Below are 27598 nucleotides of genomic sequence, written 5' to 3' on the forward strand. Positions count from 1 at the left end.
CGTTACTCCACAGAGACAGACAATAAGTACTATAACTTAATCGCTGCAAATAACACACATACCGATAACGAATAATACAGTAAAATAGCTCATAAACTAACAAATTTTTCTTGCCTAAACCCAAGAAATAATTATTAATTGAACGTAAGTCACAACTTACATTGCATCTAATCTATACAGTGGAGCTTCCTCAGATACGTGATGGAGTGGGGATGGGGAAACCCCTTCGAATACACGTGAAGGTTTGGTTTAACATAGGTGGTGATTCACGTATATTTCAGTTATAAGTTATTAGAAGAAATCATTGATTTACAGATTAAAAATCCATGCCATGTCATGCCAAATATAAACTTAAAGAAAAAGATAATATAAAAAAAAAAATGACAAGTTTTCATCTGCCAAAATTTTGCTCGCCAAAAATTCTAGTAGCCCAAAAATTTGCAAATCGCCTGAAGTAAAAATTAGTCGCAAAAGAGCTTTGGAGTAGCCCAATCCGCGACATTTCGCCCAATCTGGCAACTCTGAATTAAATTCATGTTTAGTCAGGTTTTCCACATTACTAAAGCGTTTGTCGCAAAGTTTAGGCCTACATGTAGGCAGATTACTAGACATTCTGTAATTTGATTTAACTTTGATATCAGCTAATTGTATGTCGCCTGCTTTTACAACTTGCAAGAAATTATTTATTGCAAAACCAAATTCAAGTGATACCCTAGATGATCTAGGGTGATACTCTTCTTTGATATCGGCTGGTTGTAAACACAGTTTACTATATACAGTCACGAAGGTTGAGTTTTGAGGATGCTAGAAACAGACTGTGACGGTTCTATTTTGCATTGCCTGAAATGAGGCGATATTAGCGATCCTAGTGGTGAGCAACTAGCTAATGTTTGCATATTTACTACGTATTGAGCTTCGCGACTGTATATACTAGACTAGGTTGTAAGTATGATACGTCGTCTGCTTCTGCATCTTTACTTGTCAGAAATTAGTGTTGGCGTACGCTTTTGCGACTGCTGTTCTTGGGCTGTGAGTTTCTGGACTTGTGCCGTGTTATCTCAGTTGCTGGACCTAACGTTTCGATCATCCTGCTGTGATCGAAACCATTGTGATCAGGGTCGAAACGTTAGCTCCAGTAACTGAGACAACGCAGCACAAGCCCTGAAACTCACAACCCATTGTCAGAAATTACTTCTGCGATCACTAGAAGACTCTCGGCAGGAACGTCCACAGCATACAGCCACCTGTTAGGTTTCTCGGAATCCGTGGCTAACTAGAAAACCGTTCCTGACAATTTGTGGATTGAATAATTTCAAGGCCTGGGGTAACCCAGTCGGTAAAGCATTCATGCGCTAAGTGAAGGGTCCCAGGATCGATGCCCGGCCCAGGAACAATTTTTCCCTTGAAATTATTCAAGCTTGCTTCACAGGGAGCTTCTACCTGAAAGCCAGATTTGCATAATTTGTGGATTGTCATATCTGATAGTGTTTAATCTAATATTAGTTAATAAAAAATTATTGCAATTTAAGAACGACATGCTTGTTGTTTCTTTCAACAGCGACTTTTTTATTTTCAGTAATGCAAAAGCATTTCAGTCGGTCTGGGTGGCGCAGTCGGTAGAGTGACGGCCTTCTGTGCTCAAGGTTGCGGGTTCGATCCCGGCTGAGGTCGATATCATTTAAGTGTGCTTAAATGCGACAGACTCATGTCTGTAGATTTACTGGCTTGTAAAAGAACTCCTGCGGGACAAAATTCCGGCACAGCGGCGACGCTGATAAAACCTCGGCAGTCCGCAGTTTTTAGCGTCATCAAATAAAACATAAATTACAATTATTACAAAAGAATTTCACTGACTGAAGCTGACAACGCTGTTCCTAACCTCTAATATTACAAACGACGTGACAACACTGTTCCTAACCTCTAATATTACAAACGACGTACCGGTAACAAAAATAAATAGTATAATATTTAATCAAGTTGATCACTATACACGTTTTCAAATTTATAAACTCTTTCGACTTTTCGGCTAAACTAACTCACGGGAAGATGCTTTTGGAAGTGAAAATCGTCGAAATTGTAAGGGATTTTTTTTAGATGAAGTTTGAGGCGCTGTACTTCAGCGAAGCACAATAGTAATATTTTCATAAAAGACGAATATTTTTCCTGGACCATAATTACAATACAATCACTTGAACTTTCCTCTTTTTAATTGCATTACAGTAAATTGAACTCTGAAGAAAACGAATGAGGTAGAAAGTTTTACGTAAAATTTCAAATGTTGGTTACATTGCAACGTTTGAACATGGAGGGAGTTTGTGAAACGAAGGCTTTGTCAGAGCAAAATATCAATGTAGAAAAATATCGCAAACTCGTTAAGTCGTACATTGATTTGGTAAGTGTTGTAAGTTGTCGAATACGATGTATTGTTGTGTAATGAAATGGTAAGATCGAAGATTGTAACGTACTTTTTCTCACTTTTCAAACAGCATCTTTACAATGCTGCGTTATTCTGGGCGGACAAAGTGGTTTCTTTAAGTAATGGAGAAGCAAGAGATGTTTATTGGTTAGCACAGTGTATGTTTCTTATGAAGCAATATCACCGAGCTGCACATCTAATCCGCAGCAGGGGCTTAGAGAAGGTGAGACTGAAATATTTATATATTGGTCTACTCCTGTTTTACAGGTTTATTATTTTTTTATATTTGTGTTTTTCCAGCATTTAAGTTTTTATAGTGTAAAATGAGGCCAATCTTCGATATCTTCCCACACCACACACAGGATGGAAGTCTTGATTTGCGTTTTGTTATGGGTTAAATGAAGGGGATAGCTAAGTTACATGGGGCCGAGGTATGTGTCAAGTGGGGTAGTTGAGGTATCTGTGTGACGTGAAGCCGAGGAATGTGAAAAGGTTTCAATCTCCAATGTGAAGTGAGGGGAGATACCGAAGTTTAAATAGTCATTTACTGAGTGTTCCTCATTGTCATTCTAAAAATCTTGTAAGTCTACCTGCTTATGACTTTACCAGTTAGTGTATCAATATACATATTTATTTCACATTAAGTAATATGTTTGATTTTCTTTGTATATATGTGACATTATTCCAGGAATAAAGTTGTTGCAATCATATTTTTCTATGTATTCATATTCATATTCTTTCCAGACACACATGCTTTGTCATTACCTGGCAGTTCGTTGTTTGCTTGAAGCCCGAGAGCTGTCAGAGGCATTGCAGGTGCTTACTGACGTGGAACAGGAGGGAAGTTTGTTTCCTAACACATGTACTAGTTTTGATTCTTCTACCCCAATGAGTTTGGACGACACTACACCTAATGTATGTTAAATGCATTTGGTATAATTAATTTCATATTTTTAATAAGAATGTAGATTAACAAGTACTTACAGTAATATTCATATGCTAAGAGATATGTACAGTTGCTCCAAAAAAGATGTAGTGCATAATAGCCTATTTTCGAAGTATCTCTTGGGCACATCTACACCATCTCGATGAGTTCATACCATACGGAAAATAATAATGTGTTATTTAAACCCTTTCCCTCCGTCCCTAACTTTATTACATTATTCTGGAGAACGAAATGATTGAATTTAATTGATTGACCTTCAAATTATCTCATTTTAATCACTTACATTAAGAAATACACACATCACATTTAATTAGTATATCTGTAAACATTTAATAGTATGATAGGCCTATATAGCAGCTGCATTCTTAAATGTGAAAGTTTAGCGTAGCTGATTAAGGCATAGAGAAACAAATCTGAAGATTGCGAGTTCAGTTCCAGTTCATTACATTTTTTTTTTTCCTATGTTCGAAATAAATTTTCCACTTCATCTCATAGACAACGTTTATGGTTAATGTGTGTAAAGAGAATATTTTGCGAAAAGTTAATTAATCTTAATATTTAATTCTTTAGTGTTTATTACGAAAAATGAGTCTCAATTGTCGAAAACCCTGTCCTCAGAAGAGCTAAAACTACAGACCTCTCTCTGAGCTCCACCATTTCATAAATGATCATAAAGTTCTGCTGCCATCTAGCGACAAATATAACGTAAGATTATAGGTTCACTGTTTTTAAATGTTATTCAAACATTCCATTCATTCATTCATTATTAGCACGACAGCCCATGAAGGGCCTAGGCTTCCTTAATCAGTAGAAACCATTCATCTCTATCTTGAGCCAGTTGTCTCCATCTCTTGCATCCAACTCTCCGCAGATCATCCTCCATATCCTGAAGCCACCTCAACCTTGGTCTTCCTCTCTTCCTTAATTCTCCTGGGTGTCCATATAATGCCCGTTTAGGTAATCGGCCTTCTGGCATACGTTCAAGATGTCCCAACCATCTAAGTCTGCCTTTCTTAATGAAGGAAACTATACTCGGTTCTCCATACAGTTCCATTAGTTCTTTATTTGTTCTACTTCTAAACTGACCATTTTCAAAATGGGGACCATATATCTTTCTCAGGACTTTTCTTTCCCAAACTGCTAGCATATCAAACATTCCATTAGATCATATAAAAGAAATCTGATATTTTTCATAATAAACACTAAAGAATTAAACATTAAGATTAATTAACTTTTCGCAAAATATTATCTTTAAATACATTAACAAAAAACGTCGTCTATGAGATGAAGTGGAAAATTTATCTCGAATACAGGCAAAAAAAATAATGAACTGGGATTGAACTCGCAATCTTGATTGATTGAGTGACTGATTGATTGATTGTAGTGAGAGAATAATTATCAATTAATAGTTGACCTATACGATAATAATCGCGTCCTTGCAAGGACTCTTAAAACTCCTGCATGGCTCAATGTGGTCTGCCTTTGCCACCACCCACATAGAGTGAGAAACAATTCGAATATTCGTTAAACCGAACCTGAGACACTCCATGAGACGGAAGAGCTTTGCATACTGACCATGATTAAGACATAGAGAAACAAATCTGAAGATTGCATAACTGATAAATGACAGGTGGGGCGACATTGAAGTCCTTGGCAACACAAAGAAAAGTCCACCCTTTCTGGATCAAAGTGATTGCTCTTGCGACTTGTACGTCATTAAGATGTTCCATTGTACGTGTTCAGTGGAATACGAACTCCACAAATTCATAATTGGTTCAATGATTCACTGATTGTTCATTGATTGATTGGTTGATCCCATTCATTCATTACAGTTGGTATCGTCAAAAGAAAAACATATCTTGTTACAAGTGATTTATTAATGGAATAATGCATCTGCTTATTATGTCTCGTGACGAGAATATTATACGAAATGAAAATATAAAAATTGGAAATTTATCTTTTGAAGAGGTGGAAATTTCAAATATCTTGGAGCAACAGTAACAAATATAAATGATACTCGGGAGGAAATTAAACATAGAATAAATATGGGCAATGCCTGTTATTATTCAGTTGAGAAGCTTTTATCATCCAGTCTGCTGTCAAAAAATCTGAAAGTTAGAATTTATAAAACAGTTACATTACTGGTTGTTCTTTATGGTTGTGAAACTTGGACTCTCACTTTGAGAGAGGAACATAGGTTAAGGGTGTTTGAGAATAAGGTGGTTAGGAAAATATTTGGGGCTAAGAGGGATGAAGTTACAGGAGAATGGAGAAAGTGAACTGCACGCATTGTATTCTTCACCTGGCATAATTAGGAACATTAAATCCAGACGTTTGAGATGGGCAGGACATGTAGCACGTATGGATGAATCCAGAAATGCATATAGAGTTTCAGTTGGGCGGCCAGAGGGAAAAAGACTTTTGAGGAGGCCGAGATGTAGATGGGAAGATAATATTAAAATGGATTTAAGGGAAGTGGGATATGATGATAGAGACTGGATTAATCTTGCTCAGGATAGGGACCGATGGCGGGCTTATATGAGGGCGGCAATGAACCTTCGGGTTCATTAAAAGCCAGTAAGTAAGTAAGTAAGTAAGTAAGTAAGTAAGTATGCATCTACTTAGAGTAATTAAAAGGCATTAACAACTACTGTTTTAGAGGTATGCATTTTGAGTTTAAAGTGTAAACGTTATAATAGAATGTATGTACTTCTTTTCTCTTCTATTTAGTGAGTAATTGTAATTTATTCTAGTCTTGCATTTCTTTACACACCAGATTTCATATTATGCAATACACTTATTTCCTTTGTTACTGATGTCCATTTGTTCACCTACACATGTTATGAAGGTAAGTGTAATAAAGTAGGCAATCAATCGTAGGCCTATGTTAAACAAATACTTTTTTTAAAGTTACACATGGTAAATTTCCTTCAATTGTTACTCTGTTTGTGTACTCAGAAAATGTCAGTGTTCTGTCTAGCCTGCAAAACATCAGGGGCAACTGGTTGAAATTCGAACATTCAGTTGGATGGTCTACCTTAATAGATGCTCTCTAACCGGTCGAATGAAAACCGGTTGAAAGCCCTATTCTGCAGCTTTCTAGTAGATACACATGAACATTAGTGAATTCGGCGTAGCTCACTGGTCAGAGCGCTTGGTATGTAGAACCAAGGACCCGGATTCGATCCCCGGCGCCGGAGCGAATTTTTCTCCTCAAATAGTAATTGTCAATATTACAGATATTATTCTGTAGGACAAATTAATAAAATATCTTTAATATTCTCATAGCTAGCAGTGCATATTTCTGTACAGAATACTGTGCACTTAACTGCGGAATCCCAGCCAAACAAGTCACTCAGCTGAGTGCGCTCCTAATATAATGGCAGTTGACATTGGACATATACGTCAACATATATGCCTAACTTGGAGTCAGGCCAAAAGGGAAAAATTCAAGCAGGAAGGTTCGGTCCAGTGCTGTGGATTGAATTCAGCGTAGCTCAGTGGTCAGAGTGCTTGGTACATAGAACCAAGGACCCAGGTTCGATCCCCAGCGCCGGAGCGAATTTTTCTCCTCAAATATTAATTGTCAATATTACAGATATTATTCTGTAGGACAAATTAGTAAAATATCTTTAATATTAGTGAAGAACCTTTTTATATTCAGACTTTTATCTCACTGTTTGTCTTTATGTATTTTCTTTTTTTTTCCAGCTAACCAGCTCTGTTCTCTTCTTGAAGGGACGAGTATATGAAGCGATGGACAACAGAGGTTTGGCCGCAGACTGTTACAAACAAGCTTTGCGCTGTGATGTTCATTGTTACGAAGCTTTCGAAGCACTTGTCCAGCATCAGATGTTGTCTGCACAAGAAGGTTGGCATGTGTGTATACCTGAAGAAAGCCCAGAAAAATGACAGTTTGATGCCTAATGGTAATTTAAACTGGTTACTTTTGTGCATTCTCACTGAGTTGACGACTTGTGACTGTTGTAGAAAATGAGTTGCTGGAATCTCTGCCAATTTCGCAACAATGTGTTGGCTCAGAGGAGCAACTACTGCGACTGCTGTATGAGAGCAAGTTGAAGAAGTATCATGCTCCTAGCGAGTCCCTGCCTCCCCCTCCACCTGCCTTAGCTGCGAATCTAGATCTAGCGGTAGCACAAGCTGAACGCCACTACTACAACTGCAACTACCAGCAGTGTAGTCATATCACTGAGGAGTGAGTAATTCAATTCTTCTGTATTGGTCAAGCATTTCAAAAGAAGATCTCTGTTGCATTGGCTTTATTATTACGTTTTAAAATAATTATGAATTATTTACGTACGTTAGTAAAAAAGAAATAAATATGTTGGTTTGTTAAAAATTTATGTAAAAATTAGATTCTACGCTTCTTGAGAATGAACAAAAATAAAATACCAGAATAATAATGGAAACACATTCACATAGTGAGGGTGCAGCTGTATATCTTACATTTGTGCGAGATCGTGCGTATTTGCTTGTCTTCCGCACAGAACCAATACGCGGTAAGTGTGGAATACCACATTCAGTATTCGCAACGTAACACGCATAACAATTTCCCTCTTCTTACCACTTAAGCGCGACATTCATTTTACTGCTTTAGGCTTTTAACATATTATTTTTTAGAGACGTTTAACATAGTAATAATTATAAATTGGAAACTTACCACTGCAATTTCACCTAAATTGCAATGTTAATTATTGTTTTTAAATATTTGCAAAAATTAAGTAAAATCTACTACTCCACGAAACTTATTGCATTCCTGATACAAGCAACATTAAGGAAGCCGTGAAAAAATCAACAAGATTCCAGATGCTGATGTTATTACTGCAATATGTTATATAAATAATATTGTTAAAATATTAAAATGAAAAATAAATCATTACATAACCTTACCGTTTGTTTTAAGTTCGCATTTATAGACTGGGGGAAAAAAAAAGACAGACGTATATCACTGCCTGCTGGAGTATAGTAAACACAGAAAACATTTTATAGCAACAATGTTGAAGAAAGATATTTTGGTTTTCCGAAGTTGCCGTCATTAAACAGAAACCAACATGGAGATTTCATTGCAACTAATTAGAAATTCGTCTTTCAGGGTTTTTCAATCTTTTCCTCGACCATGAAAACGTCAACATACCGCTCTTGTAACGTATATTACTATTAGAGTAGGCTAAAGTGTCCATTATGAAATACAGTCTTGAACAACAAGTGTTTATTTATGACAACTTTGTGAAATACGAATCTTGGAGAACAGTTGTAACAAACTTCCGTCAGTCATTTCTTGATTCACCAGAGCCTTCTAAAGAATATATATTATTTTAATGTACTGAAGTACATATGATATTTCCATGCAGATATTCTGCGTCATCATACGATGAAAGAGTAATGGAACGGAGAAAAATTCTTTCCGGCACCGGGATTTGAACCCGGGTTTTCAGCTCTATGTGCTGATGCTTTATCCACTAAGCCACACCGGATACCCATCCTGGTGTCGGACAGAATCGTCTCAGTTTAAGTTCCAACTCTTGGGTTCCCTCTAGTGGCTGCTCTCTGCACTACGTCATAGATGCCTATGAACGTAGGACTGAAGTCCACACGTGCTGAGGTGCACTCGTTATGAGTGACTAGTTGGCCGGGATCCGACGGAATAAGCGCCGTCTTAAATCACGAAGTGATTTACGCATATCATATATATTATTTTAATGTACCAAAGTACATGTGATATTTCCATGCAGATATTCTTCAGTCCTACATTCATAGACATCTATGACGTAGTGCAGAGGGCGGCCACTGGAGGGAACCCAAGAGTTGGAACTTAAACTGAGACGATTTCTGTCCAACACCGGGATGGGTATCCGGTGTGGCTTAGTGGGTAAAGCATCAGCACATAGAGCTGAAAACCCGGGTTCAAATCCAGGTGCCGGAGAGAGTTTTTCTCCGTTCCATTACTCTTTCATCGTACTTCTAAAGAATGCTTTACGATTTAGCTAAATTTCGAACAACTGGATCAGTATTGGATAAGAAACGAACATGTGTGAAGCGTGTTCTTACTGAGAAGATGTTGACCTTTGTTTACAAATAACTTGAAATGCATTTATGCAATGATAGCATAAATTTACGGTATACAGCTGCACCTTCACTGTGTGAACGTGTTTACGTAACTAAACACGAAACATATGCGAGCAAAAGGTCTGATCACTGCGATGGCGCAGGACTTATTACAGATACGACTGTTCGCTGATGTCGGTGTAGCCCTGGCTGACTCACTCTGCATATATGCAATAATGCATTATTCTGTCTTCTACATGCCAACGTGGTGATAAGTCAGAGAAAATTCGATAGTGTGTAAAGTGGATTGTATTTTAGCTGCAAGAAAATAATCAATTTTGAATTAGTTTTATCAACAATGCCGAACGAAGTGTGCCAGAAGTGGGTTGAAGGACATGCAAATTTACCAACTCATGGTATCTCAAGTATTCTTATAATAATAAGATTTATTAAACACAATGTGTACATTGTTACATTTTAGTCAAAAGTTGTCTTCTTTTGCGTAGAACGTTATTGTGTTTGTCCTTGCTTGGCATTTTTGTGCATATGAATCCGCCTCCTAATAATGATAGTCTCACACTAAGTGAATGAGAATAGTTCTGTATCTGATTTCTCCACACTGTCTGCCAAATCAAATGTGATACAATCCAATCAAGATTGTCGGTGGAAAGATAAAAACACTGTTGCATCTTCCAGTCTTGATAAATGATCAAGAATGAGATCTTTCAGCTTTCCCAGGTCTTTATTTTCTGCCAGATTAAAAAGAGATGGAAAAATTAATGTCTCCTTTCTGAGCTGCATACCACCAAGAACCAAGCTTTGTCTTAAAACGTTTGATTTTATTGGTTGAAAAAAATTATTTTTTACTGTTGCCCCTATGTTGAAACATTCAATTCAATTAGCTTAGTATGTTAAAAATATCTGGCATATACAACAGTTGTAAACATGAATGTGTCTTGATTTTCTTCCTTAAAATAATTTTTCACTACCGGTACTTCTTCTTTGAGTTCGATACCCAACTCATGATAACCACTCTACTTCTGTGTGTAATGTTAGTGAGGTGTGAACTGCACTCATTTTCTAGCATAACTGTTGAAAAATCCTATACTTGTGTTTAGCATTTTCATAACCTGGTAAAAATCAACTGTAAGCTCTTCACCATAAGCTTTCGCAACTAATGCCTCTCTGTGCAAGAAGACTGAATTTTTATGATGGCTGAATTTTCAATCAAAACTCTGGCAGTAAAGACTTTATATTTCCGTGACATTGATGGTGTACTATCGGTACATACAGAACAACAGTCTTTCCCCATGAAAGGTTATGGACATTGAGATAGGAGGTAATAGAAATGAAAATATTGTGGCCAGTAGTGGCCTATAGAACAGAAACTACGTACTCTCTATATCTTTATCATCAGTAAATTTGATAAACCCAAGGAATTGTGATTTGTCACTGTGCCAGTACTCCCATTTACTTGCGAGGCAAATTTACTATGAAATTTTATTTTCTCTGTGACTTCTTCATTTATCCCTCCAGAATTTCTCGCGGCCTCTACTCATTGTGAATCACTGAAAATAATGAAACCAGTGTAGTGCAGGGGAGCATGAAAAGCCAAAAATTACTTACCTTAAATAGAACACTTCCAAAATAGATCTGTGAACAAAATCCAGTTAATAAAGCTATAAAAATAATGCTAAATTAGTGTCAGAAAATATACTCCATCTATCTTTGTTGACATAAATGAACAGTGTGTGATTAAACCTGCTTCAGTCTTCTGTTGGAACAAATCAATCAATCAATCTTCTTAATGTATCCAGCTGTTTGCTGACAACATAAAGTCCACTATAGTCCACTGTAGTCTATTCAGTTGTTTTTCACGAAAAATGAGGGGTATTTTGATCGGTGTTCATTATAGATGCCTGTTGCTAGTAGCCAGAGTTGGGGTGTAGGTCTTCTGATGGAACAAAAATTTATAATAGTACATTATGCAACGAGCCTATAATGGTAGTAATTAAGGCACGAGTATGTTTGTTTATTAAACTAGCGCAAGCGAGTTTCCTAATTTTCATACAAGCGTCTTAATTACCATTATAGGCAAGTTTCATACGACTTCTTATGCTCGACCATATTTCTAACTTGAAATTATTCAGAATTATTCATGTTATGGTTATGTGAGGAGTGGAACTGACCTGAATTGTGAGATGTGCACAGACGCGAAAGTATTGATTTTTTCCGAAACACGAATGTCATTGACCTTGATATAATCTAGTGAATAACATGAAGATTAGGCTTGATATAACCTGGAAATTGATTTAGAATTGAAAAACGAGATGACAAATTGAATTTATTTGAATAGTATTTACAATTAACGCTAATTATTATAGTAATAGAACATAACCTTCTGCGACAGTATTGGATTTCCAGCCTCCGTGACTTTTCGCTAATTGTCTTTTGATTGCATATCCGAGAATAATCGATACTTGCGGTTTTATAATGGTACAATCAGTACAAAGGTGATTTTTCATTGGCTGAACAACTGAACTATAATGAATAGGTGTACTTTAATGAGGTGCATTAAAGGGCTACTAGCAGGTGTATAATTACTACATTTCGGCATGGTCGAGCATAAACATTTTTACGTCACTCATTCGTTTGTGCTACAAGCTTTGATTAATGCATAACCATATGATGTAAACATACAATTATGTAGCATATTTTACAAGAGAAAATGCACTTATATTTCAATTTTTAATTTAAAATTTGTACTTTATTATTATTCATCTGCATTATATGTATTGTATATTTAAAATGTTCAGCTACAGTTTCACTATAATTTTAATTTTTTAAAAGTTATTTTCAATTTTATCAGTGCTTCAACATGTATACATGTTAAGCTCATCATGACATATACTGTTAAGATGTATAAAGCATACATAGCCAACACGTAAAATGTAAAATATAACCTGCCATAGCATTGTGTTTTTAAACGATTCTATTTGACCTGAAGATGACTTTTATATAAGTCGAAAATGTGCGTCCTTTTATAATATGTGATAATATTTTGTATTTTAATAAATTAATGTTGGATAAGTTACAGATGGAACTCAAATAGTTTATGTATATAATCTCTATTTAATTGAAACATTTATTTAAACCTGTGAAGAGCATTAATTGGTTACTTGTTTTCTAGTGCAGAGGTGCAAGCCATTGTACTAATTTAAATTTATAAATACATGCTACAATCCTTGCTTTTTTCTTTGTAATGACAAAAAGCAATTTTTTGGTACTTAATATGCATTTTTATTTTAAATGATCTATTGTAATATTTTGTAGTGTGCTGAAGAAGGATCCGTACCATAGTGGTTGTCTGCCAGTTCACATCAGTTGCCTTGTAGAACTCAAGAAAGTTAATAGTAAGTAACATATTTTTAATCGACACAATAGAAATATTGTAATTATAAAATAAAAATTAAATAAATGGCTAGATACTACGAATTCCTACTAGGTAAAAGCACTGGTAATTCATCTCAGATTCTTGTTTGGTCACTCACTCATTCATAGTGTTCTGCCCATGGGCAGGTCTTTCACTGCAAACCTAGCATTCTCCAATCTTTCATATTTTCTGCCTCCTTTTTAGTTTCTACACACATTTCTCTTATGTGTGGTATTTTTTTTCAGATCAAGATGTTCACAACCCAATTAGAAACCTTGGCAACTCACAGATTAAAGAACACTGGCTTAAATTGATGGATTTAAAAGTTTGAATTTAAATAATTTCAGCAAGTTACACAGCAGACATGAGTACAGTCATTGATATGAGGGTTGATCCCTATAATAAAAAAAAAAGAAGTTCATTTTTCCACATAGTCCCCTAGTGGATTGATGCACTTCTCCCAGCGATGCTCCAGCATTTCCACAGCTCCCTGGAAGAAGGGTTGTCCAACCTCTGCAAACCACTGGTTTACGGACTTCTTTATTGGATGAAAATTTCTTCCCATGCTGGTGTTCTTTGAGTTTTGGGAATAGCCTGAAGTTGCTGGGTGCCAGAAGTGGTGGATAGGATGGATGGTCCAGCAAAATCTTGCTGTTGAAATTGCAGTCATTGCAACTAAGGACTTGTGACTTGGAGCATTGTCTTGGTTGAAAAGATGTTTCGCCTCAACTTGCCGTGATGTTTCTCCTTGATAGTATCCCACAATTTTTCAATTAAATTTGAATAATAAAGGCCTGTTATTGTGGCTCCTTTCTGAAAATAATCTGTCAAAATAACACCTTGGGCATCCCAAAAAACAGAGCAAAACTTGCCTGCTGATGGCTGCCCTTGAATTTTTTAGGGGCCGATGAACCCTTATGTATCCACTCCTTACTTTGTATTTTGGTTTCAGGGTCGTAGTGGTGAACTGATGTCTCATCCATAGTCATGTTTTTTTTTTTTTGTTCTAAAATTAGTTAAATGCTACTCACAGAACACTGCTTTTTGTCGTTTTTATTTCCATGTCAACATTCAAGGCATCCACCTTTTTCATGAGCAATTCATTTATGGTACCAAAATGTTGTGCACACTATGGTATGAGAAGCCTATTTCCTTTACTATATCCCTGATAGTGACTCGTCGATCTTGCAGCACTAAATCATGCACTTTATTGATATTTTCTGGTGTTGTGATAGTTCTCGAAGGACGCTACCATGTTCATTTTCACACATTGTTTTCCCATATTTAAAAATTCGACATTATCTTTTTACTATGCCGTAAGATACAGTAGATTCTCCCAAGGTACCTGTCATATCTTGGTGAATGACCAGCCTCATGGTCTAGTGGTCAGAGCTTCTGGCTATAGTTCATGAGGTTCCGGGTTCGATTCCCGGTTAGAGCACAGGAAATTTTCCTTAAAGGGGATTATTCCTGTGTTCGTCCATGGTCTGGAATTTAGGTTAAGTTTAGATTTAAGACCTCTCCTGGCACTACATTATCATAATCATCCTATCACATCATCGGGGTAATGTAACTCCGCCTTCCAGGCGCCCCAACCTCAGAAGTGGATTACAAATAAGCCACAGCCAGGAGAGAACACCAGAAATGTCGAAAAGACAACCTGGTGGCATTGGATAAAAAAAAAAAATATCTTGGTGAATTTGAGATGAAGATATTGCCTTCTTTTGCAGCTCTTTGCTCGACAGGCTCCACTTTTCTACTGACTCACCTCGTCCGGCCACTCGAACACCTGCTACGAGCCAATGCGGACATGTACCGACTTGCAACTTGGCATGTAGCCGTAACACACGTCAGTCATTTGTATGCCACAAAATAGAAATTTTAATTCAGCTAGAAATAGGTCAGGGCTACAACATAGGGATCAACCCTCGTACAAAGAGATTAAATTAAAAGTCTAATATTTGTAATGTTGGTCTCGTATTTTGAATATTATTACATCAGTTGTATTCTTGTTGCAGAATTATTTTACCTCGCTCATCGACTGGTAGATTTGTATCCTGAAATGGCTATATCTTGGTATGCTGTTGGCTGCTATTATTATGTGATAGGTAGGTTCAAGTTTGTGGGATTTGCAGTTTGTTTTGAGATATTTTAAATGCAGATAAGCTGTATGAAGCTGTTCAAATTTAAATGCCATATTAAATATTATCGCCGCGCTCTCATGGTTAACATGTCAGCATCATACAATAACATGCTTTTAAAATATAATTTTGCCGACCGATTGTTGCTCTGTAGGTTTCACTCTAAGCGTCACGTCAGATCTACATCCTCGATAAGAATAAGCACTAGTTTGTTATATTGTTAAATGGCTATTATAATTATTATAATTATAATAATTATTATTTCATATACGAGTACGTTGACATTGTTAACTCTTAATAATAACTCTTTAATAATAATTTTTAAGTCCACACCTGTGGAGTAACGGCTAGTGTGTCTGCCCGCGAAACCAGGTGGCCCGGGTTCGATTCCCGGTCGAGGCAAGTTACCTGGTTGAGGTTTTTTCCGGGGTTTTTCCTCAACCCAATACGAGCAAATGCTGGGTAACTTTCGGTGCTGGACCCCGGACTCATTTCACTGGCATTATCACCTTCACCTCGTTCAGACGCTAAATAACCTGAGATGTTGATAAAGTGTCGTAAAATAACCTACCTACTAAAAAAAAATAATAATAATAATTTTTAATCACATACCTTAATGTTCGTCCTCAGCACAAGACATTGCAACATCGGTTTTAGTCCACATGGATTAGACAAGTAGATGTCATTTAATAATGGAAGCAGCTTATTGGTTGCAATATTGAAATTGAGGCGAGTGATTGGAGCGGCGACATGAGAAATTGAAAACAATAATGCAATTAAATTTCAAGGACCTGCCGAATGTTATGCACGAGGACGCTCAAAGACCTGCCGAATGTTAACCACGAGAGCGCGGCGATAATACCATCAGTATTTTTCTCATAAATTGTTCAGTGTACATTGTTATTGGTATATTATTTACTTAGAAGTATACAATTATTAATACTGAACACACAGTGATAGATAATATTTATGTAGTGAACATGTGTACAAGGAATGTGTGTTTATTTCAGGTAAAAGCGATCCAGCTCGGCGGTACCTTGGAAAATCAACAACACTTGATAAACTGTTTTCTCCTGCATGGCTTGCCTATGGGCACTCTTTTGCAGCAGAGAATGAGCACGATCAAGCCATGGCAGCATATTTCAAGGCTTCGCAACTCATGAAAGGGTAATGGCATCCAGTATTTCAACTTGAATAAGCGTATTATTATTATTATTATTATTATTATTATTATTATTATTATTATTATTATTATTATTATTATTATTACTTACATATGGTTTTTAGAGAACTCGAGGTTCATTGCCGCCCTCACATAAGCCCGCCATTGGTCCCTATCCTGAGCAAGATTAATCCAGTCTCTACCATTGTATCCCATCTCCCTCAAATCCATTTTAATATCCTCCCATCTACGTCTCGGCCTCCCCAAAAGTCTTTTCCCTTCTGGCCTCCCAACTAACACACTTTATGCATTTCTGGATTCGCCCATACGTGCTACATGTCCTACCCTTCTCGAAAGTGTGGATTTAATGTTCCTAATTATGTCGGGTGAAGAATACAATGCGTGCAGCTCTGCGTGGTGTAACTTTCTTCATTGTTCTGTAACTTCATCCTTCTTAGTCCCAAATATTGATTTTAAAATGTGTTCATACAACTGTAACATATCACCTTTAATGTACCGTAAAGTGGGGATATTTCGGACGCAGGGGTAACATCAGACGGTAATTAAATTTATCATATTTTATGTTGGTAACACCAGTTCTTAGCATCTTTTCCGCGCTTTTTACTATGTTCGTATCGCTTGTATGTTTCTGCACATTTTTAAAGACCCATTGGTGTTACCAACATAAAATATGATAAATTGAATTACCGTTTGATGTTACCCCTGCGTCCGAAATATCCCCACTTTACGGTATTTCATAAAATCAATGAACACTGTATTATTGACCTAACATGTGTGTTTTATCTTACTTACTTACTGGCTTTTAAGGAACCCGGAGGTTCATTGCCGCCCTCACATAAGCCCGCCATTGATCCCTATCCTGAGCAAGATTAATCCAGTCTCTACCATCATATCCCACCTCCCTCAAATCCATTTTAATATTATCTTCCCATCTACGTCTCGGCCTCCCCAAAGGTCTTTTTCCCGCCGGCCTCCCAACTAACACTCTATATGCATTTCTGGATTCGCCCATACGTGCTACATGCCCTGCCCACTTCAAACACCTGGATTTAATGTTCCTAATTATGTCAGGTGAAGAATACAATGCGTGCAGCTCTGCGTTGTGTAACTTTCTCCATTCTCCTGTAACTTCATCCCTCTTAGCCCCAAATATTTTCCTAAGCACCTTATTCTCAAACACCCTTAATCTCTGTTCCTCTCTCAAAGTGAGAGTCCAAGTTTCACAACCATACAGAACAACTGGTAGTATAACTGTTTTATAAAATTAAATATTAAAATGTTATGTTTTATTTAACAATGCTCGCAACTGCCGAGATTGTATATCATCATTGTATTTGATATCCTCCTTTATATTTTTCTTCATTTTGCAGTTGTCACTTGCCATTACTATACATTGGACTGGAGTGTGGACTGACCAACAACGTGAAGCTTGCAGATAAGTTTTTTCTACAGTCTCAGAGCATAGCCCCTCAGGATCCTTTTGTGATACATGAGATGGGAGTCATTTGCTTCCAGAATCATGAGTGAGTTTACAATTCGTCACTATTTGTTGCAGTAATTCAATTAAAAATTAAAATTATGACATTAATGTGTGTGATTCCATTTCTCCTCCTTGCTGTGCTTACATAACCTTCCCTTTCTTGACATCATCCATCTTTTCCTCTCTATTCTTACCTATTTTCTTCATTTCAGTCCTAAGTATTACTTTCTAAGCAGTTCATAGAGATGAAAAGACTAAAATCTTATTTCAAACAATTTTCAAGTTAGTTATTTTGATGTTATAGTTATGAGGCTGCAGAACGACATTTCTCAGAGGCACTGTCTCGCCTGCAGGCAATCAAGGAACCTGTGCTCCCTGACAAGTGGGAACCGCTTCTAAATAATCTTGGTCACACGTATCGGAAATTGCAGAAATATGAGGAAGCACTTGAATATCATCGTCAGGTAAGCAAGAGTAATAATAAATTTTCGAATGTAATGTATTGTACATATTTTAGGGTCGTATTCATAGACATTCTTAGCGTGGTCTTCCAGTGGATGATCAGCGAACTAACGTTTTTGGTATTCATAAACCATTGTTAGCGATGTGATACGATATGAATCCTGTGCAAGTAATCAGTCGATAGCCGGGACTAATTTAACATGCTCGTAGCGCGGGCTAGCGAAATGCCTATGAATAGTACCCTTAAAGTCTTATATATATATAATAATAATATATAATATATATAATAATATATATATAAAATATATAAATATAAAAAATATATAAAATATATAAAAAATATATAAAATATATATAAAAATACACGTAACAAAAGTGTGTTCGTAGGCAAAGTTCACTAAGGTGCATACCTACTAATCTAGTTGCTCTTGGACGCGGGTTTGATTCCTGTTTGGACTGATTATTTGGTTGAGTTTTTTCCGAGGTTTTCCCCAAATGCAAGGCGAATGTCAGGTAATCTATGGCGAATCTTCGCCCCCATCTCGCTATCACTAATTCCATTGATGCTACATAACCTAGTAGTTTATATAGCGTCGTTAAATAAAAAGTAAAAGATAACTATTATGTACATGAGGAGAGTGGGGTAGAGATTTTATATTTGTACTTTCTCATTATGCTGTTGTTGTTTGCTAATGCCAGGCGTTTGACAATAAAGTCATTTGCCCTCTTGCACTCCAATATTTTTCAAAGATATTATCATGGCCAGCCACAGAAGCACAGATTTTGAGGTGTTCCGAATCCATTTCTTGGTTTGAGTTGCACAATGGGCAGTTAGGGGACTGATATATTCCAATTCTATGCAGGTGTTTGGCCAAACAATCATGGCCTGTTGCCAATCTAAATACAGCTACAGACGATTTTCGTGGTAAATCGGGAATTAACTGTGGATTTTGATGCAGAGAGTTCCATTTTTTCCCTTGAGAATGTGTTATCAAATTTTGTTTGTTGAAGTCTAAGTATGTAGATTTAATAAATCTTTTCACAGAGTAATACGTAGATTTAGTAACAGGTCTGTAAGTAGCAGTGCTGCCCTTCTTTGCTAAAGCATCCGCATTCTTGTTTCCCAGGATTCCACAATGGGATGGTATCCATTGGAATACAATTCTTTTATTGAGTGATATTAATTGAGAGAGCATTTTAGTTATTTCTGCTGTTTGAGATGAAGGTGTGTGTTTAGTGACTATTGATAGAATAGCTGCTTTAGAGTCCGACAATATAACTGCATTTTTAAATTTATTGATCTGGCATAAAAGATTCCTGAGACTTTCACTAATTGCAATGATTTCTCCATCAAAACTTGTTCCATACCCAAGAGATCTATAAAGTGAGAGGAGACAGCACGTAACACCTGCACCGGCACCTTGTTCTCTGGAGATCAAGGATCCATCAGTGTATAAATGTATTATATTTCTCATTATACGAAGTGTGAAAAGAGAGTATTATAATGTTGCAAGGAATAATTTGGAGATTTTCGGAAATGTACGTTTTCAGCATTAAAAATGCTGAAAAGTAGTTGACTAAATAGTGATTTCTTCTGAACTGTTATGTATACAGTTTTGCTTACAGTATATTGAGGGTCACTTTATTAAAGAGAAAATTTGGGATCCACTAAAATATGTGAAATTGTAATTGTGCCATGTTAATGTTGCCTTTTCGTTTTAATTCTCGGTCTTTAAATGTCCTACCCAATGAGACATGGAATTTATTCTTTTTAGCCTCATATAGTGGACTTTATGTTGTCAGCAAATGGCTGGATACATTAAGAAGATTGATTGATTGTAATTGTGCCATGAGTAGTAATATCCGCGAATTTAAATGAAATCTTTTATCTTACAGGCTCTAGTCCTTTCACCGCTAAATCCTTCTACATATTCGGCTATGGGATTTGTACATGCTATAATTGGCAACACCGATGAAGCTGTTGATGCATTTCATAAAGCTCTTGGTATACGACGGGATGACACATTCAGTACAACGATGTTAAGCTATGTTATTGAACAGCTGGCAGAAGATACACCACCATATCAAGGTATAGTGTCGTTATAAATTGTCAAGATATGTACATCATATTGCCATTTCAGATTACTTTTTATAGTAATTTCTCCAGCAGCTCATAGCTATGTATAAAATCATTGCATGTGAAGTGATCCACTGCATATTATCTTACCATTTTATTTCACTCTAATTCTCTGCACCCATTTAGGCGAGCACTGTGAGTCGGGTCCTGGCATAGCTCAAATGGAAAGAGCATTCAGTGCGCAAAGCTAAGAGGTCCTGGATTCGATTCCTGGTGCCGGAACAAATTTTTCTCCAGTATTAGGTATCTACAAGTAAAATGCTAAGACATGAATTATTTGTAAACTAGCCGTACCCGTGCGCTCCGCTGCACCCATTAGAAATAAATATAAAGTAATTACATAATTAAAATAGGACATTTGATCCAGGGAACATTCGTGTTTGATAGAAGAATAAATCGTTTAATATGTTACTTAATTTAAATTGTATTTAAAAAAAATTAAAATGCGATTATTTTGATCCAGAGGCCACTCATTTGGTGCAATGACAATTCCTTTAACATGTTTATTTGTTATTACATGCAACCATAGTTTAATGAAGATTGACATATCTTTTAGTTTTAATGTGTGTACTTTATATTAATTGCTATATGTTTCGTTAAATTATGGTAATAACTTAATTTTAATCCTTGTTTTCTACGTCTTCAGTAAATGGCGCTTGGCCCACTATCGTTCTGAACCCTTCAAATAACTTAGATAGCTATATAGCATATATTATAGTGATATATAATTATAATTATATTTCTTTCTTTCGAAAATGTAAGAATTCACGATCTCCTATGCACCATTGCCATGGAATGAATAAATGTGTTTTTTCTTCCTACCCAAAAATTTTATATTTTGCACATAGGAGTTATTGCAGAACAACAACACTATAATCTGAGGTGGCGGTGAAAATGTATTGTATTGTTATTTTAAAAGTCTTGTATATAATTAGCTTTCGATATTACTTCATACAAACACAGACACATTCTCTGTAGGCTATGTTTAATAGCTTTCGATTGTTGTTGTCCAAGGCCTCTTATAGATGAAGTCATTTGTTTCCATTTCATTACAGGCCAATAGGTGGAATGATTATTTTAATTGTAAAACTCATTTATCTCATTAAATATCAATCCTATCAAAATTTTTCTTAGAATAGCACTTATCGCGAATAATTTTTAAAGAAACTTTTGTTATATAACATTTTTCACGAAAAGCAATAATAAGGGAGATATTTCGATTTATTTAATTCAAGCCCCCTTATAATCCCCCTTTTAAATAAAGTATTTTGAATGCCATATAGCCTAAAATCTAAGTTACAACGAACTTAATTTATATTCCAATTTTCATATAAATCGGTTTAGCCATTATCGTGTGAAAAGGTAACAGACATCCAGACATACAAACAAAAATTTCAAAAAAAGCGATTTTCGGTTTCAGTATGGTTAATTATACATGTTGGGACCAATTATTTTTGGAAAATCGAAAATTACCAGAAAAATTTCGGCTACAGATTTATTATTAGTATAGACGAGCATATTTACCAGTACGATTTTTTTCAGGTGCTCCAAAACAAGTCCCACCGTTCAGCTTTCCATCACCAATGCCACAGTTAAGCTTGGACAAAACAGAGGTTTCAGCAGTTAGTTTGGATTCTGTGACAACACCTGGGTGCAGTGATACACCTTCCTCCAGTAGTGCTCTTAGATTTGAAGTGGATATGCAAGACTCTTCATCTCTTGAAGAAACTCGACGTGATATTAGCTAGTAAAAATTCTTGTAATTTATCTGAGAGTAATGTTGTTGTTATTGTTGTTTTATAATGCCAGGCATTTGACAATAAAGTCATTTGACCTCTTGCACTCCAATATTTTTCAAAGATATTGTCACGGTCAGCCACTGAAGCACAGATTTTGAGGTGTTCCGAATCCATTTCTTGAGTTAAATGGCAAGTTGTAGCGATTTAAGTGAACACCATATTTTTAATGTTTTGTTGGCTACTTTATCCACACACAATCCCCAGAATGTCTGGAGGACCACACCTGCTGTTGGTCGACGGGTCTACTAAACCTAAACCCCATTTCAGTTTGGTTGATAGGCTTTCCCCTCTACTCACACTCTTTACCATCAGTCCATCTTACTAACGTTCGACTAATTGACTTTCAACAGTGACAGAATTTTATTATTGAAAATGTTTACCGGTAATCCATATTTCGAAGGCCTATACTAAGCCTTAATATTTAATTTTATTGTTATTTATATTAACTGGCACATTATAAAGCTACTGAGAGCAGAAGATAAATGTTTTCTTCACCACTAGTTGCTACTCTACAGCATACACAATGGGGCAGTCCGCACTGTGTCACTCCCCCCCTGACTTCATAATACAAACTAACATTCCTTAATTTAATTATTAGTTGGAAATATTGTAAGAACGACACTAAAATATACACAAACATGTAATTATCAAACTTGTGTCACTGTATTTTATATTCACTTATGTACTTTATTTAATACTAGCCGTACTGTGTGCTCCGCTGCACCCGTTAGAAATAAATATAAAGTAATTACATAATTAAAATAGGACATTTGATCCAGGGAACATTCGTGTTTGATAGAAGGATAAATCGTTTAATATGTTACTTAATTTAAATTGTATTTAAAATATTAAAATGCGATCATTTTGATCCAGAGACCACTCATTTGGTGCAATGACAATTCCTTTAACATGTTTCTTAATTGTTAATACCAATTATTTTTGGAAAAGCGAAAATTAACAGAAAAAGTTTGGCTACAGATTTATTATTATGTTTATATTATATTATGAAAAAGTGTGTTGATAACGGATGTACTCGAATTAGAAAGTTTTTAATTTGTTGTGGGAGCTCTTGAATCTCAGGAGGAACACTTTTACAACAACGCAACATAATCTGCTTGGCTCATTACCCAATTTTTTTGCATTGCATTTATTGCATATGTATTTTAACACGATTCAATTGAGCATAGTTAAAATTTGAATTATAAAATAATGGATTGCTAAGCTAACGTACTATTACTGCATACTAAATCAATACACTCTCGTTGTTCGTTAATCCTCTGAGATAAAAATGAATATGTTCATAAACATTATTATAAGAAATACAAGAAATGAATATACAGAATAACCTATCAAGTTTTCTGTGCATAAGAAGCTATTTTAATCTTACCTGTCCTCAATTCACTCACAAGTTACTGTAATAACATTATAGCATTATGTCCATCTAGAGAAACTACACTTTCCAATGATGAAATAATAATTAATTGTACAAATCGGTTAATTTAGCTTCATACAAACACAGAACCATTGTCTGTAGGCTATGTTTCATAGCTTTCGATTGTTGTGTCCAAGGCCCCTTATAGACGAAGTCATTTGTTTTTTATTTTAATACACCGCCTTAGATGGCAGTTATTTTAATTTTAAAACTCATTTATCTCATTAAATATCAGTCCTATCAAAATTTTTCAGAGAATAAAACTTATCAGAAATCATTTTTAAAGAAACGTTTGTTATGTAACATATTTCACAAAAATCAATAATAAGCGAGATATTTCGATTTATTTAACCCTAATCTGCCTGGTTTTCTGACATGTGGCGAATTTTTGTAATTTCTTCAACATTTGTTCAAAGCCAAATAACTTCAAAATATTATTTTCCTAACAAGGACTGGAATGTCAGTGAGTAAACTAAACAGTGAGAAATTGTAAAAATAATCATTGTTGCCAACACAGCGACTGGAAAGTACTATTGTACCTGTGGTACCATACGGTACTGCTAGGCAGATTCGGGTTAATTCAGGCCCCCTTATAATCCCCCTTTTAAATAACGTATTTTGAATGCCATATATCCTATAATCTAAGTTACAAGGAACTTAATTTATATTCCAATTTTCATCGAAATCGGTTCAGCCATTATTGCGTGAAAAGGTAACAAACATACAGACAGACAGACATACAAACAAAAATTTCAAAAAAGCTATTTTCGGTTTCAGGGTGGTTAATTATATATGTTAGGACCAATTATTTTTGGAAAATCGAAAATTACCAGAAAAATTTCGGCTGCAGATTTATTATTAGTATAGATTTTATTTTCTTGTGTGTAGAACTTGGGGGTGGGGGGGGAGGGTGCAGGTATAAGAGGTAACAGCTACCGTTCTGTTACTGACGGACTCTGGGCAAGTAGAAGGGGAAAGAAATGCCTTCGTATCCTCTCAACTTGTATGAAATGTTGTTTAGTTGGGAGATCTTGTTGATCACCAGCTTTCCCTCCTTAAGCCACTGGAGGACGATTTTAGTGCAGGTCGGCACTAGGAACAGAAAAGTAGAAAGAGGAGGAAGGAAAGGGAAATGAAGCCCTAGGCCTCGAACACTGTAATACCATTGGGCTCGAAGAAGTAAGAGTTCAGTCAAAGGACTGGATAGGAAAGGGTAAAGAGGGAATTAGGTATTGAATAGAGAAAAATTATACTAAATTCGGTCATTAACTCATTAAGCTGACCAGTGCTAATTGATGAGTAGCCCCTCCTTTTAGTTCAGCTTGTAAAATTATATATATATTCTATATATTTATATATTATATATATCACTGAAATATTATATGTACTTCCATACATCGTAATATATATGCGAAAAATAATCACTTTATGATTTAAGACGGCGCTCATTCCGTCAGATCCCAGCCACTTAGTCACTCATAACAAGTGCACCTCTGCACATGTGTGGACATTGTGCCACTGTCATACATCTATGACGCAGAGCATGAGGGTAGGCCACTAGAGGGAACCCAAGAGTTGGAACTTAAACTGAGAGAATTCGATCCGACATTGGGATGGGAATCCTGTGTGGCTTAGTGGATAGAGCATCAGACATAGATCTGAAAACCCGGGTTCAAATCCCGGTGCCGGAGAGAATTTTTCTCTGTTCCACTATTCCATTTTCATATTGTAAAATTATGCTTACAAACAGCTGTACCACGGGAAGGTAGCGATGGGACATTGGATATTTGTCCAGGTTGGTTCCTTAAAGCCTTCAATGGGAAGGATTAATGGCTCTCCCCCCTGTATTCGACAAATAAGATTATAATGGAGAGGAGTAATGAGATAGTGAGACAGGAAATGTTTAGCAATATAAATAGTTTAAAAACTTTAATAGGTACAAAGAAATTAAAATCATCTGGGGACAGGAAGAATATACAAAAGTTAACAACAGGGACTGGCGTGGTGTAGATTGGGAATTTGAAGGTTAAAAAATAGAAGAGGAGACTTAGAGAAAGATATATATATCAAGAAAAATTTTTATTCAGTAGCCATTACTAAAACTAAATGTAGAAATAGCATATAGCAAATTATGTAGAACAGTAAATAGAAGAAAATTGAGGAACTTGGAAAATTTTTGTATATAGTAAGGAAAAAATGGGAAGGGAAAACTAAGATATAAACATATATATATATATATATATATACACGCATACATACATACATAAGAAAATAATTAAAGAGAAAGAGTTTTTTTAAGAAATAACTACTGCATGTTCAGTTCAAAGTGTGTCATGGCTCGTTGTATGACGTCATGTGGCTAGTCGATGAGCCTAGAGAATTCAATCTTCCTACACTTCTGCAGAGGCATATTACTTCTGTGCCAGAGAAGTTGCGTAGCAAGTACAGGGTTCATTCTGAAGAGTATTTACTGATATGTACAGTAACTCCAGTAGTGGCAGGAATGTGAACTGTTTGGGAACATGTACTAGGGTGAGTTTGTTCTCACTGTCGGGATGTGGGGAGAGGGTTAAGACGATTACTTACGTACAGTATTTGTTGACATTAACTTCGACTGTCAACATGGACATGGAGCATTTGATTTGTGTTGTGGAATGTTGCCGTACGCAACCAATGATAACAAATACCCTATGTACAACTTGCCGAGCAAAACACAGTTCGAAAGAGGTTATGGTAGCACACAGACCGAACAGACCGCCATCTGTTGCTACGACGTTCAAGTTATACCGTACACGTTCTCAAGTTCAGATTGAACGCCTTGATTAATAGGCAACTTCCCTGACATAAAAGCTGAAACTCACTTCAAATCACTGACTCACAACAGTGACGTCATGACACACTTTGAAATGAACACCCAGTAGAATGATTGTACATAGTATGAATATACAATAATAGTTATTAATACGTAAAATGTAGTTAAGGTGGTTTCCTGGAAAACAGAATTGTAACAGGACCACCATTAACGAATGATATACAAATTTTGTGACAATAAATACATATACATACATAAATACATACATACCAAGGGCGTCCCAAAAGTTTACAAGGAATATTTTTGCTTTATGCTCAACACTTTCCTTTTCGACATAGTCTCCATGTAGGGTGATCAGAGATCTGGATTTCAACGGACATGTCCTGCTTTTTTAGTATTTTGTGATTGTCTGGCTGGCTTTTTACGATAAAGCCAAAATGTCCAGCTTTCTGCCTTTCAGCAACATAATGTATCAAATATTGAAATACAGTACGTATATAAGATAAAATCTGAGGTCAAAAGTATGTGTTTCTGTCATTATATGAAAAATATGCATTCTGTGAATTCTGTGCTCTAAAAGAATTTGTTTTGAAACAAGCTGAAGCATATTTCTTGGAAACAAAAGTTTTCAGTGGAGTATATTTTTTGAACTGTTTTCATGTTTGATCCCTATTAGAGGAATCAAACATGAAAACAGCACTATTTGCAGATGGTATAGTTTTGTGCGACTTCTGGATCTCACAGACATACAGATAAAATTCAAAAGTTTGCTCTTAAAACTCTAAATAAACTACATGAATGGAATACATCAAATTTGATGACACTCAATTTAAGCAAAAGTAACTACCAAATATTTTCACTTGCTAAAAAAGAAAGAGAATTCAATATCCAATACAATGGCCAACACCTTCCTAGGACTTATGAATCCAAATATCTTGGAGTTATTTTCGACAGTAAGTTAACATGGTGCAACCATTTGAAATATATTTCTGAAAAAGTTCGTAAAAGATTGTCCCTTCTGAAAAGACTAGCAGGAAAAAAATGGTGATGCTCTAGAAATACTTTGAACACTACATACAAAATGTTTATACAGCCAGTGCTGACGTACTGTGGAGAAATTTTAATTCCTTCACTTTTCATAAACGAAATAGAATATGTTCAAAACCAAGCCCTCAGACTCATTACTGGTGGAATCAAAACAACTCCAATAGATTCTATGAGATTCCTCACTAATATTAACAGCATCAAAATGACAAGAGAAGAAAAGCACTGATCCAATATGAAAAACTTA

At 35.9% G+C, this 27598-nt stretch overlaps 1 protein-coding gene and 1 non-coding gene across 3 annotated transcripts; one reads left to right on the forward strand and one right to left on the reverse strand.

Annotated features, from left to right (window-relative positions):
* The first annotated feature begins 1729 nt into the window (after positions 1–1729).
* Positions 1730–25973, forward strand: Cdc16 (cell division cycle protein 16). 2 transcript variants are annotated; one of them, XM_069835845.1, is made up of 12 exons: positions 1730–2392; positions 2487–2639; positions 3161–3331; positions 7074–7233; positions 7353–7578; positions 12762–12841; positions 14880–14969; positions 16013–16169; positions 17556–17708; positions 17970–18129; positions 20024–20216; positions 21807–25973. In XM_069835845.1, exons 1-12 carry the CDS (start codon positions 2276–2278, stop codon positions 22010–22012), a joined length of 1866 nt encoding a protein of 621 aa, XP_069691946.1. In that variant the 5' UTR covers positions 1730–2275; the 3' UTR covers positions 22013–25973. The 2 variants fall into 2 exon arrangements, with proteins under 2 accessions (XP_069691946.1, XP_069691955.1); XM_069835854.1 differs by having other exon boundaries at positions 7101–7233.
* TRNAY-AUA (transfer RNA tyrosine (anticodon AUA)) lies at positions 8786–8857 on the reverse strand. The gene has a single exon. It is a non-coding gene; the product is annotated as a tRNA-Tyr (tRNA).
* Positions 25974–27598: the final 1625 nt, after the last annotated feature.

Source organism: Periplaneta americana, chromosome 1 (assembly GCF_040183065.1).
Source record: "Periplaneta americana isolate PAMFEO1 chromosome 1, P.americana_PAMFEO1_priV1, whole genome shotgun sequence".
Classification (NCBI taxonomy): Eukaryota; Metazoa; Arthropoda; class Insecta; order Blattodea; family Blattidae; genus Periplaneta; species Periplaneta americana.